The sequence below is a fragment of the Watersipora subatra genome, chromosome 5 (assembly GCF_963576615.1).
Source record: "Watersipora subatra chromosome 5, tzWatSuba1.1, whole genome shotgun sequence".
Taxonomy (NCBI): domain Eukaryota; kingdom Metazoa; phylum Bryozoa; class Gymnolaemata; order Cheilostomatida; family Watersiporidae; genus Watersipora; species Watersipora subatra.
Window position 1 is genome coordinate 45,164,435 of NC_088712.1, and position 15,104 is coordinate 45,179,538.

The 15,104-nt window shown below is 33.0% G+C and overlaps 1 protein-coding gene across 2 annotated transcripts in view; it reads left to right on the forward strand.

The window, feature by feature from the left end:
• LOC137396768 (uncharacterized) overlaps nt 1-13,880 on the forward strand; it is a 28,412-nt gene extending 14,532 nt beyond the window's left edge. The window contains exons 2-4 of one of the 2 annotated variants that reach the window (XM_068083079.1): nt 4,779-4,961; nt 6,494-6,565; nt 13,505-13,880. In XM_068083079.1, coding sequence (XP_067939180.1) covers nt 4,791-4,961; nt 6,494-6,565; nt 13,505-13,591 — 330 coding nt within the window. In that variant the 5' untranslated portion in view covers nt 4,779-4,790 and the 3' untranslated portion in view covers nt 13,592-13,880. Of the gene's footprint in view, nt 1-4,778; nt 4,962-6,493; nt 6,566-9,915; nt 10,373-13,504 lie in introns of those variants that run through there. The other variant, XM_068083080.1, reaches the window with a different exon arrangement.
• The last annotated feature ends 1,224 nt before the right edge of the window (nt 13,881-15,104 follow it).

Below are 15,104 nucleotides of genomic sequence, written 5' to 3' on the forward strand. Positions count from 1 at the left end.
TCCATTTAACGAGTATTTCCTTTGTTCTTCCTCGTTTCCGAGATTTGAGAATTTTCTCAATTCGAAAAAATGCGGGTTTTTTTACTTTCTGTAGTTCATCTTCATAAAAAGTTCCATCAACCGGTTCGTTTGCTAAATCACGTAATTTATAGATAATCGGTCTTTCAAAATCAAGCACTTCTGTAATTTGAAAAACTTCAACTGTCCAATTTATTGTGAAACCTCTTTCGAAAACTGTTCTAGCTTTACTAATACGAACGTAATCATCAATATTGAATTTGGGAGTACTGTCAGAACTATATTCTCCATTTTCATAAATCCTATTCCAGATTCTTTCTTGATTTTCATAATTTACATCATTCGGTTTTATTCCTAATGTTGTGTGAATAGTATTGTTATATGCTTTTACCATTTGTGGTAAAACATCAATATATCTACGATCATCCGAATATGTCATGAATCTATACATCTTCACCCGTAATGTTTTGTTGAATCGTTCTATGATGGAAGCTTTAATTGTCTCATTCTCAGATGTAAACCATTTTACTTTATTTTCTTTCAAAACTTTTTTGACATCTCGATTATTAAACTCTTTTCCTTTGTCTGTTTGAAAAACTCTATAATTAGTTCCATCCAATACTTTTTTTAAGGCTTTTGCTACCAATATACCTGATTTGTTAACAAGAGGCTCTACCCATGCTTTTCTTGAAAAAACATCAATCATTGTAAGTAAAAATGTAATTCCATCATTTTCAGCTCGATGAGATCTAACATCCATTAAATCAGCCTGTAATTGTTCACCAACTCCTGCAACAATTGTAGGTCTTCTTCTAAATTTCGTTTTTATTTGTTTGTGTAACGTATAAGCATCTTCACCACTTAACCAATCTCTAACTTCTTGTTCGCTTTCTTTTCTCCGAAGTGCTTCATTCAGTTTTCGTGCTCCACCTAATGAAGATGGTAGATCCGGGGTATAATAGAATTCATTTAGTAAGTCGTCCATTTTCCTCTTGTTCCTACATAAGGTTTTCGTGAAGACGATCTATTCGAATTGGATTTTGATTTATTTGATAAATTCGAGTTCGACTCCTTGATAATTTTTTCAAATAAGTTATATTGTTTCTCAAATGAACTTGGAGAAAAGGGAGAAGATACAATTGAACTATCTTTAACTCGAATCTTTCTTTCAAGAAGATTTCGTAAGTTCTCAGGTTTAATCTCTCCTGTAGATCCTGTTATTTTCCCGGTTAAAGAATCATAATTTCCAGACTTTTTCAATTTTTCCAGAAGATTTTTCGCTTTAGTTCGATCCTGAATCGAACCGAAGTCTTCAACTATTGAAGAAATGGAATAAGATCTAGAAGACTTTGACGATGGTTCTTCTTCGTTTAACTTCGGTGGTAATAATGTGTCTTCTTTTTTTGGCGATTCTTTTAAAACTGTAGAGTCTTGAGATGAATTATCTTCGGGTAATTCAGGTGTATCTTTCTTTAGAGTTTCTTTTGAATTTTGTGGAGCTGAAGGTGTTTGTGACATCATTGAAATCGGATTTCGAATAGTCGGAGACTGTTGAATTGGATAACTCCGAATTGAATTCATTTCATCTAAAAATTTTTGAAGTTCAGCTGCATACAAATTAACTTTGTTATAGTCTGAAATAGTGTTATCGTTATTAATTTGACGCATCCTATCTCTGGTCTTCTTAACCTTACTTACTCTTGGATTTTCTAATGGATTGAAACGAAGTGACGAACTATAGCCATCATTGATAATTTTTGAATCCTGTTGACTTTTAATTTGGTTCCTTTTGTACTCGTCTTCAGAAACCAAAAAAAATTTTTTTGTATACTTAGGAAAGCTCATCTTCCTGCTGAATGATTAATACAAGTTGAGGGATGGCTTTATAATCCGTTTCAATAATCCTTTTCCGTTTTGCAAAATCTTTCGTTTATATTTAAGAGGTTTGTTTTCATCGATAATATTCATCAACTCCTTTTTATGTTGACTCAGAGAATGGTATTGATTTTTCGTTAAAGGTACATTCCCATATATAATATTTTTAACAATTTCAAGTAATGTTCTAATTACTTCTTCTTTCATATGAGGTAAAGCAGAACTTGCAAGTTCATCGGTAAGACTGTTCAGTATTTGCAGAATTACTCTGTTTTTTTTCATTCTCTTAGAAAGTGGAGAATTATCCATGATAACTTAATTATTTTCTTCTTCGTGTTTTAAACAATCCTCCGAGCAATGGTTCAACTAATCCTGGGAGTATAGCACCCGCGATCGGACCTAGTAAAGCCGATAAAAACCCTCCTTTTTGCAAAAGTTGTTTCTTTTCCAAATTCGATGTTCTAGGACTAATCAGTCGAGCGATGTTTTTACTTTGTCGACTCAAAGCTTTATACTGAGCATCAGTTAGTCGTTCTTTTCTTTTAATGAGTAATTTCACACAATCAATAATTGCTAAAATTAAATCCGTTTTAGCATTTTTAATAATCGATTGTTGAGAAGAAATAGAATCTCCAACTAGAGATAATAAAGTTAGTAAATTTCGTTGAATTCTTTTTGTTTCAGCCATATCTATGTGATAATTTTAGTGATGTTATAGTAATCACTCAGAGGAAGATACAGAAGTGGTATGGTGAATATTTAAAGAGAACTTGGAATATATACTTGTTTTATTTAATTATGGAATACAAATCAAAATCGTTTGCTTAATTAGGCTTATAAATAATCATAGGCGTAGAGTCAACAGGAGGGAAATTTCCCATAATTCTCATTGTATCATCGGTTTCTTGTCGGAGGTCCAGTCTCATGAAGGAATATGGTGAAGATGTTGCATCTCGGTAGGATTCCTGAAAATATTTAACTTGTCCAGGAAAAACTTGTTTTCCTAAAAATGTGATTGATGTAGAATCCCTGGGGTTTTTTCCTATAAAAAAATAGTGACTATTCAGCGAAATTGTTCTAAGTTTACCAAAGAATAAGTTTTGTGTAATAGTAAAAATACTAATATTTAGATGGTGACTTTCTCGAGTATACAAATTGTTAGCCATCTTGATATTTGATGATAATTCCTCCATTAGATCATCAATGATCATCCATCTATTTTCTCCATCTTTGGGAAAAGTACTCGGATCTTTCAATCCTTCATGAAATTCCACTCCTTTCATATCCTCAAAAGCTTCCTGCCATATTCCATAGCAATATATAATTTCGATTGGAGGAGGAGTAGATATTAATTGAGATTGTTCAATCAACCGTTTAACGAGTTGAGTTTTTCCTGATCCTGTTGGTCCTGTTATCATAGATGTGAAAGGAGAATGTAACCTCACATCAATTGATTGTAGTCCGTCTTTCTCCATGTTTTGATAATTACTAACATTTGAAGTTTTCATTTAAACTAATTATAATGATGAGGAGATGTTTCAAAAATCATACTTTCATTATTCACAAAATTTTGAAAAAATACTTCTACATAGTTCACAGTAGCATTCATCTTTTCTCCTGTAATCCGAATAAAAAAATATTCAATCAAAGATGAAGCTACAGTTATTGCAAGTAATATTAAAACCACTCCAAAAAATTGAAGCAAACTTTGTCGAAGCGGTTTTGATGTAGATTTAGTGATGTCATCAAAATGATTATGTAATAATACAGCCTCTTCAACTAATCCATCTGTTTCATCTTTTTCTTCTTCACAAGAATTGTAAACTTTAGAATTATCCTTATGAATAGTTTCCATAATTTTATATTCCTTCTAGTTGAACTTCTCAATGATATAATGTTCATATATATAAAACTCTTAACTTATAAATAGTGAATGGACAGTTAATCGATTCCACGAATAGACACGCCCGAACTCGTCCAACATCAGCGTTCATTCAACCGAAACGACATAACACCGTTCACCCCACCGGTCGCCAACCCGACCCCAACCATTCGACGATCGATCGCTCAACTCGTCGACACCCAAACCCATCGCATCGAAACCCGAAACCATCGCCCTCTTCACCTCATCCTTCCCACAATTCCTCTCGAGACCGGCACCGCATCCTTCCCACAATTCCTCTCAAACTTCATAACCTTAGCTCCCAACACTCACACACCTACCCCCCCAAACTTTCCATCAGACAACACCATTCTCCGAGGTTCTCGGGCTAAAATGTACCCAAAATCCAACTTTAAGTGCATAGGTGTGTAGATCTGCTCTCACTATACTACTCGTAATATATATTATATATGCATTATACATAATATAAATACATGTGTATATTATATAGTATTAGTGAGATTAAGATTAATTATCAAATGAATAGGTCAACTGATTTTGTTACTGACCTAGACAAACCATTTACGTCACTCGTTAAATAGCTGGTGATCAATTCGGGGGTTTTGGTTCAACATTGGGTTGGACTATAACAGGTTGACGTTGCAGTTTCATAAATTTAGAGACAGACATCAAATTTTTGCATTTCACCAAGGCCAATCGATTAGATGATTGGTCAAATTTCAATTATGGACAGCAGTGAAATTTGTCCAAGGTTTTCACTGTCACCTATCAGCTTTAATTATAAACAATACTCTCTCTTAAACCAAATAGATGTTCAGACAGAAAAACAAAAAAATACAAATAAGAGTGCTTTTGATTGCATTCTTTTTAGTACACATTTTAAATTGTTTGATTTTGCAAAGTTTCTGTTGATTATTAGAGAACTATCAATTTCTGATTTTTGGTAAATAAAAAGCCTATTTTAGATGTGATATTATTGTAGAATCAGTAAACTATGATGAAGTCAGCTGATCACTTCGTAGATATTAAACCACGTGGGAAGTCACCATTCATGTGGATTTGTTTAGCTCTGGCTATCCTGCTTATTCTTCAAACAGGTTTTCTCACCTGGTTGTGGTGCACCAACAGAATCCATCTGAATGCAGAGAATTCCTATCAGCTCGAGGTATCATTTGTTTTTTATTATAGACATTACAGTAGCAGTCAATTTTAAAGTTGGCAAAATGAGATACTTTATTTTGACATTCTGCTAGAACAATTCAAGTAAAATTCAAATTAAACCCTCTCATGATTTTTGTGAGCTTTTAATAGAACAATCTATATATATATATATATATATATATATATATATATATATATATATATATATATGTATATATATAGAAAGCTCAAAGTCTGTTGTTGGGTCTGTCCAGTTATTGCTATTAAAATCTAAGAATAAAAGATTAAATTGGCGATAGATTTGATCTCAGAACCACTCTTTTCTCAGGCAATAACCTAGCCAACTTAGCTGCGTGAGATACATTAGATTCATTAGGCAATATAAGTCGTTATCTCAGTTAAAGTAAGCATAGCACTTTGCATTACACAACGTCACTAAAGCTTGCTCTCACCGCTCTTCTTAGTAAGTTTAGCAATACGGATAGTGGCTTACTCAAATTAAGCATTGGCAATGCACTTGGCTAATGGCAAGTAGCAGGCAGCAACATTTCCTGCCCCTGCTTACAAGCTGTTTCTCCATATTTCTGCATTTTCTTTTTATTTAAATTTGCGGCATTCAACTAGTTTTAAAATAAAATGCAAGTTAAAAACGTTTTCATGATTGTAAGATTGTTAAAGTGTTTGAGCAACAAACTGCTAAATTCTGGTATGAAAAGCATTTTAATTAAATCTAGAAAAGCATCATTAAAACATCTCAAAGCTTTGTTTAAAACTTTACCTTTTTAAGATAGTTTAATTTATCAAATACTAGCTAAATTTCAGGCATTGCACAGATAATAAAAAACTTTTTGCATAAAAAAATTTTTCAATCAACTTATACAACAGTCTAACCTTTGCATCAAAATGTGTGTGTGAGCGTGCGTGCGTTCGTGTGTGCGTGTGCTTGTGTGCGTGTGTGCGTGCGTGCATGTGTGCGTGTGTGTGTGCGTGTGCGTGTGTGTGACCAATGCATAATTTAATTATTTAAAAGCTCGAAGCATAACTAAAACAGATTGTTAAAAAACATTTCTTACTTCTTATGCTACACATTCGTTTAAGATTTTAAACAGTTTATAAACAGCTGCAGGTAATATAGTTGCTATTTATAACAGTTTATAAACAGCTGCAGGTAATATAGTTGCTACTTATAACAGTTTATAAACAGCTGCAGGTAATATAGTTGCTATTTATAACAGTTTATAAACAGCTGCAGGTAATATAGTTGCTATTGGCTAAATTTCTTTACCTAATAAATTTAAGCAACTTAAAGATGAACCTACACAGAATTTTAGTAGATATTATAAGAAAGTATCAGTATTTTTCTATTATTTGTGATTGTTTTTGATGTTTGAGGTTATCTGATTGCCAAGTGTTTTGAGATTAAAATCGATAAAAGTTTATTCTGGTTAAAATGATCAAGTCAAAAATATGTCAAATGCGTCACTTGTTCATTATTTTATGAAAACAAGCCAACAGTTTGTTTTGGTTATTTTGTAGGAAAGAGATCTGAGTGCAAGCTATGACTATGGGTCTGGAAGTTTTGAAATGACCAGAACGAAGAGGGCGGAGGTGAGCATATTATTTTACTTGATCTAGTTTGGTAGCAGCTTTTTGTTATATTTTCTGTTGAATATTTGAGTTTCTTGTTGTTACAGTTTTGATTTCGATGCTGACTAACACTACATTGGCTGATAAACTGGTTGAAGTCGTTTGCATTGTGACTGAGTAGAGTTGGTAAGCCTTCAAGGCTTACCAACTGTTTATAGATGTTTAAATTTCTGTGTTTTACTTTTAGAACTGCTAAAATAACAAACTGGGGTTAATTAATGAGACGTTTCAAAATTCCAATTGTTTATTTTAATGGAATATTGCAATCATCATTTATTTAAAACAAACTTTTCATTCAAGTAATGGAAGCACAGAGTACTGACAATAATCAACTTTTTAGTTGCCAGACAGTCAGCCATACCTTTTGTAACGCTGTCACCGGATATTGAGTTTAAGTCTTCAAAAAACATCTGTTAGTTTAATTGAGCAGCAAACAAATTACTGCTGCAAACTACACTTACTTGAAATTTATTTTGTTACTTTTTAACATGTTCATAATTCATCTAAAACTATAACTTATTTTCATGCACACAAAATAGTACACTAAGAATCTGGTCAAAAAACGTATTTCTTCTCTGTGAGTATTTTATAAAACAGTTTTAATACAAACATACTGTTTTCATTAATAATTACTGAAAATGCAACTAAAGTTTATTGTGAACAATTTATTAGCTGTTTAAAAAAAACAGCATCGCATTTTCAGTTTCTCTAAATAAATTTGATGATCAGAGAGACAAGGGGCAGAAATGTTTAATTGGCTCGTGCTAAAGCTTTTTTTTCACAAGTTAATAAAGCTGCATAGAGATTGAACCTGTACCACATTAAACTAGCTGTTTATAGGAATGACCTACTTTCTATTTTATGGTAGTTTCTCTTTAGCTGTTTCCTTTCTATCAGCACATTGGTTGGTAGTGATTGTCATGGCATATATCAACTTTTTAGACCGACTGAATATTTAATAGGTTTTAAAGAAAGATAAATGATAACTTAACCTGAACTGCTGAGATCAATTCAACAATAGTTTACACTCAGAGTGAAATAATCTAAGATGATCAACAGGGCCTTCAGCAGAAATACAATTAATTTATTTAGGTTACACATCCTTGAGGAGTGGTGGTAATATCTTTTACAAATAGAAGCATGATAGCTTCAGTTCTTTTTAAAGTAGGATGTCTTCTTTAAAGACAGCACTATTTATCATGTGAAAATAATTTAAACTTCAATTTTTTTATCTGTTATGTATTTTTTAACAAATACTAAATCATTTAACTGAAGCCAAATTTAATTCTTTAGTTAAATATAAATTTCACCTGGAAACTTTTCAGTTTTTTTTTTTAAAGTTATACAATATAATAAAAATTGATAACAAATTTTGTGCAATATTTCGGTGATTTTTGAAACAGACAAGCTTACTTATAAGACATCAGAATATTTACTATAATAAGAGTCGTGACAGTCCATCAGTCTGTTTATCCAAAGCCACACTAAGAAAGAAGGAAAAAAGAATTCTCTTACGCGGAAATCAAACCATGATATTTATATTCTTAGCCACACACACCACCAACTGCACCACTCAACTACCTTGCTACAATATGGAATATTTGTGCAAATACTTATTACGTCTGATGACCTCTCATGGCATGTTAGACTGCCAGATTACTAGTGTAATATAGACTGCCTGAGATCACAGTTTAAATAGAGTTTCAGAGTATATGGATACATTGTATTAATACAATGCAGTGCGCCCCTGGGTTACAATGTCTCTGTTTTACGAGTTTTTTGCTTTATGATGTGGAACACGATGCTTTTTTGTCCTCGCCATATTACATTGCTTTTGTCAAACTACACCAACTAAAAATTTTCTTGAAGTTCAAATGTGGCAGTCGGTATCCTGACTATTTCGGAATAACAAAGATGCCAATACGCTATTCGCCGAAATCCCTCTCATAACGCCTGAAAAAGATACAACGCTTGATCTCTCTCCGTTAAGCATTATTCATTATAAATTATAGTGAAAACAAAACCAGAAACAGGTGGGTGATAACATTTTAGACAATGACAATGTTGAAGTCTAGTTTATCAAAATACATACTAAGACTTAGCTTTAAGTATGTGTTTAGTAAGCTAAATTCATTCAAGTTAAACTCGAAGTTTGTGTCATATGTCTGTCTCAAAGATAAGAACTCTCTATGGTATGTACTGCACATAGTACATGGTGATGTTACATTTGATTGCAGATCTTAACCACTAAATACATTAAAGTTACTGTAGGTAACTATAGTTACTATATAAGGTTAACATATTATTGTGTTACTGATGTACAGTATGTATAAAAAGCTAGATGTTTTTTACCAAGGGTCATTTGCATTAGATAATTACTGTAAGTTTCTATAATCCTCTATATGACATTTTCGCCTTACGATGCCAACACTGCAACGAATTAACATCATATGGCAGGGGTCCTCTGTATTCCAACATCAATATACTATATATGTACAATATATCAAACAATACAATATAATACATTATAGATATATTGCATTGATACTCTGACAGCTCTATTATAATATGGTGTAACTAGTTTGTGGTTAGTCACTGCAAAGTATTTATACTGCCAGTAAAAGGCCAGTCAGTCACTTCCATTTGAATGTGTTACTAAACTGAAAAATTGAGGACCTGAGTCAGGTATTTCAGCAAGTGAATCACTCCTTTTTTGGTCCTCTTTCTATCTACCAAGTAATACAAGCACCCATTGGCTAGATCTTCTATGTAATCTCACGACAATGAAAAAGGACAAATCATAATAAAAAATAAAAATATTTTGCAAGTAAAAACAACAAAAAAGTCAATTTCAAGCACCAATTTTTTGCGGTAAAGCTGTTGGAGAATGTGTGAGTAACTTATTTGGCAACAACGTGGCTTTATATTTTGTTCCATTTTTCTGACACCTATCATTATTAACTGAGTTATGCAGCAGGGCTGCCACCTTTATGGTTAAACTACAAGAGCGACTTGACTACAAAGAAAACCAAAATGGATATTTTACATTACTTTGTTGTTCGTTATACTATGTTTACCGATTAATTCATTTTTTAAACGCTACCAAAAGTATGAATATTTGAGGTTGTGCTACTTACGTGTATGTGGTACTTACATGTATTTGGTACTTACACGTATGTGGTACTTACACGTATGTGGTACTTATATGTATGGGGCACATACATGTATGTGATGTACTTAAATTGAACTTTAAAACTCTCTGGCTACTCAATGGTAACATAGATAAATTGGAATTATCCGTTTGGTTGTAGAAAGATGTGCCGCTGGTTGTAGGGGGAGGTAACTGCCGAAGGATTGTGACAATTGATTGCTCTGGACTCTATGAATAGTAGCTCACTGTTTTGTTTAGTTTCCAGATTCCATCAATAATATAGGAATATGCATGGTTTTGGCTAAATTTCTTGGAAAAATCACTCCTTTATCTTTTACACATTTGCCAATTTTTTAATGGAAATTCAACCACAATCGCTTTTGAACTGATACATGTTTTGATTGATTTAACAGATTTTTAGCTTAATACTCATTTAACTTTTGGGAAACATTCTTTATGCACTGGTACCGGGTGTAAGTTCTGTTTGCTGTCAAAGGTTAAAAGCATGCCATACATTACATATTGAGGTTTTGTTCCATAACAAACGTTCATTATAAAAAACATGCCTGATATTTTCATTCTGGTTAACAGAAATATAGTTATTCTCATCATTGTTACTGTCACGTGTTAAGCCTCTATTTGATTGGTTCAGGCAGCTGGTTTGCTAGTCACACTAAATAACGCCCAAAATATTTAAAGCGATGAGTGGTGAGATGATAGCTAATAGAGACATCAATTACAAAAAATAGTAATAGATCAAGGTTTCCTGATTAGGGGTGTGAGCGCTCTTAACTCTTTTGTTACTGCGCTAAATTCACTTTTCTGACTAAATTAATTTGAATTGATTTTCGGAAATTTGATATACCGCTAGTATTTATACAATATCTCAAGAATAATTGCAGATATCATTTTACTGTAAATTGCAACTTATTCAGAAAAAACTTTCTACAAGATAAGTACAAAATCTTTAGTAAAGCCTATTTGCAAAATCTCTGATGCTTCCTTTGCATTGAGCAAACACGGTGAATTTCTTATTGCCATGATGATTGCGATCCGGCTTTCCGTTAAGAAAAATAAGTAGCAATAGAATTGCTTAGCAAAAAGATTTTTGATTGGTTGCACGTAATTGGCAACAAGGTTGTTTCATTGGAGACAAAATTTGATTAGTCTAGCTAATATGTAGGCTTCCTAATGAAAAGAAAAGTGAAACCCTATTGATTATCCGATTCATCGGCTTACGGTCTGTACTTCAATTACCGTGAAAGCCGATACATAGCGAAAAAGTTAAAAGGTCCTTAACCAATCATAAGCTATAAGATCAGTCAGTCAATTAGAGGTGTGTATGTTCTAGACTATTGTGCATGCAGCTTCAGGTTTTTCTGAGCGTTTCGTATATGAAGTCATACCAGTTTAAATCAGCCACTCAGGGTCACACTATTTCTCAGGGTCACAGTATTCAAACAGAGTAGTATCTCAAATCAACTAGATAGAATGATGTGCTAGTAATGGCTGTCAAGTTTCATCTGTTCGAAAAGTAAATTACTAGTGGAAGTTTTTTGGAGCAATCTCTGCTCTGATCCAACTTATTTTCATTTTTCATTAAATCGAGTTTTATTTTTTCATCAAGTGCGGCAATTGCAAGAAATTACTATAAAGCTCATTGATGAAGGCTCCACTTGCACAATAGCTTAGCCAATCAAAGGGAGGAGCCCAGCTGGCAGGCAGTTAGCAGGGTGTTGATCCTACATAAAGTGTATAATATTTAGTATTTTAGTTGTGTAACTCAGTAGCAATCTACCCTAACACATATGACATTCAGGATGCATTTCTATACCCCCAACAATCTCAGAATACTAAGATTAGTTTTTATGCTGACTGAAGCACATGATGGTGCAGAATAACTCAGCTGTAGAGACTTTATATAATCATTTCTTCAGCTTGGGCGATTTGGATACTGCATATAAAACCTAAAAGCTGATACCTTGGTAATAATTATGCTCGCAGACTAAGGTAACCAACCGCTTGCTATACAACATGTAAGAGAAAACAGCATTGGTCTTTGTAGCCTGTGTACCTTCGGTAGGCAATGTACAGTATGTCTAATTTCATTTTGGTGGTTTGCTAGATGAGTTTCTATAGGCTATTCCTTCAAAACATCACAAGACCTTTCATGACCTTTCATCTTTTAGAACAAAACAATCCAACCAAGACTGCGCTCAGACTACTCTCTGTGAATTATAAAAATAGAATATGAAACACTAGCTTTAAATGTAATAAAACATAAATAATTGAATAAACTTATTCCTTTGAAGATTTCAAAGAATCGAAAAAAGATTAAAAATTGGCTCACTCAAAAATCTGGTGGATAAAAAAAGATTTCTTTGCTTTTTCACTTGCTGGAAAATCTGCAGATTTAATATATATTAAATCTGCATATTAAATTTCCCTATATATAGAGGGATTTAGTATATATATATATATATATATATATATATATATATATATATATATATATATATATATATGTATATATATATATACATATATATATATATACAGGTATACATATATATATATATATATATATATATATATATATATATATATATATATATATATATATATATGTATATATATATATACATATATATATATACAGGTATACATATATATATATATATATATATATATATATATGTATATGTATACCTGTATATATATATATATACAGTCAAACATGGATAACTTGCCCACGGATAGCTCAAACACATGGTTAACTCGAACGGTTTCTTTGGTTCGTTCCCACGTAATGATAAATTGCTATAGATAACTCGACCGCAACTCTGTTAACTCGAACAGTTTTTTGCCCAACGGCTACCAAGACGGTTGTTATCGCTTTAGAAATTCACTTTATTCCAAGTCATAGAGGTAAACCTCAACTTTTCGTAAATCATAGGCGTCGTTATTACCACCGTCGGCAAAATATTTCTGTCAACGACTTTTCTAAAGGTTTGGTGAATTTTGATTTTTCACCAAACATTCGCTTAGCGATCGCCTTTCGGAAGCATGGAAAAGTGAGGTGACCTTCGCATAAACTTCAAGAAAAATCGGCAAAATTGATCTCAGTTAAAACGCTCAAAAGAAAATGATGTCTTTTCTTCTGAACATTTCAACAACGATCAAGTTTTGCCAGTTTTAATATAAAAAACGTCCTGGCAATAACATCACCTCAAACAACAAAACAATCTCAAGTGATAGAAAAATCTCCTATACTTTTTGATAAAAAAGTTTTAAACTTTACATTAGAAGCATTTAATTTGAAACAAGCCATTTATGCTTTTGATTTCTATTATAGTTTGTATATGTGCATGTATCTACTAATAATTAAATAAATACATGGACTTGTGACAGTGCTCTGATAACTTGAACGCTCTGATAACTTGAACACTTTCACTCGGTCCCGTGAAGTTCGAGTTATCTATGTTTGACTGTATATATATATATATATATATATATATATATATATATATATATATATATATATCCATAGATTTATATATATATACATGTATATCTATAGATTTATATAGCTATATATAGATATATACATATATATATCCATAGATATATATATATCCATAGATATCTGTATACATATATTTACAGATTATAATGTAGTATATACATGTATACTATAATATATACCATTAGTTTTTGTATCATAGATATACGGTGAGTCTTTTTTGTAGAACATACCAACAGTTGTTGGAGGAGGCAACTGTGTGAGAGTTGTGACACTCGACTGCAGTTCACTCTATGAGGATGACACTGCTTAAGACTGCAGTATTTTATTGACAGAATAATATAAACTTACTTTCATACTAAGTACACAGATAACTGTACAAGCTGCAATAGATAGTGTAATATAATATAATAATATATTCTGATAATGTAATTAAAATCCTAGCCTCAGTTCTTAGAATTAAATGCCTAGTGCTTGTTAATCTTATTTCCTCAACATCGGTATCACGTAGCAACTTATAACAACATATAATAAGGGCATAAATTACGTAAAAAAACAACAAAAATTATAGGCATGCACCAGCATGTGACTCGTAACACTGCAAAAATACCATTTTTTACAAATGTGGAAGTATCTGATGTAATATAAATATAATATAAAATATCTGATAGAAATCAATATGCTACTCGTGAACTTTGCACGCACACACCCTACACATACACCCTACACATACACTCTATACATACACCCTATACATACACCCTATACATACACCCTACACATACACCCTATACATACACCCTACGCATCACCCTACACATACACCCTACACATACACCCTACACATACACCCTACACATTCACCCTATACATACACCCTACACATACAACCTACACATACACCCTATACATACACCCTACACATACGCCCTACACATTCACCCTACACATACACCCTACACATACACCCTATACATACACCCGACACATACACCCTACACATACACCCTACACATTCACCCTATACATACACCTTACACATACAACCTACACATACACCCTATACATACACCCTACACATACACCGTACACATACACCCTACACATACACCCTACACATACACCCTATACATACACCCTATACATACACCCTATACATACACCCTACACATACACCCTACACATACACCCAACACATACAGCCTACGCATACGACTTACACATACACACTACACATACACCCTACACATATCACTATACATACACCCTACACATACACCTTAAGCATACACTTTACACACACACACCCAACACATATATACACCCTACACATACACCCTATACGTACACCCTACACATACACCCTACACATACACCCTACACCCTACACATACAGTCTACACATACACCTCACACATACACCCTACACATACAGTCTAAACATACACCCTACACATACACCCAACACATATAGCCTACGCATACGACTTACACATACACCCTACACATACACCCTACACATACACCCTACACATACACCCTACACATATCACTATACATACACCCTACACATACACCTTAAGCATACACTTTACACACACACCCAACACATATATACACCCTACATTTACACCCTACACATACACCCTACACATACACCTTAAGCATACACTTTACACACACACCCAACACATATATACACCCTACACATACACCCTACACATACACCCTACACATACAGTCAACACATACACCTCACACATACACCCAACACATACAGTCTAAACATACACCCTACACATACACCCAACACATACAGCTTACGC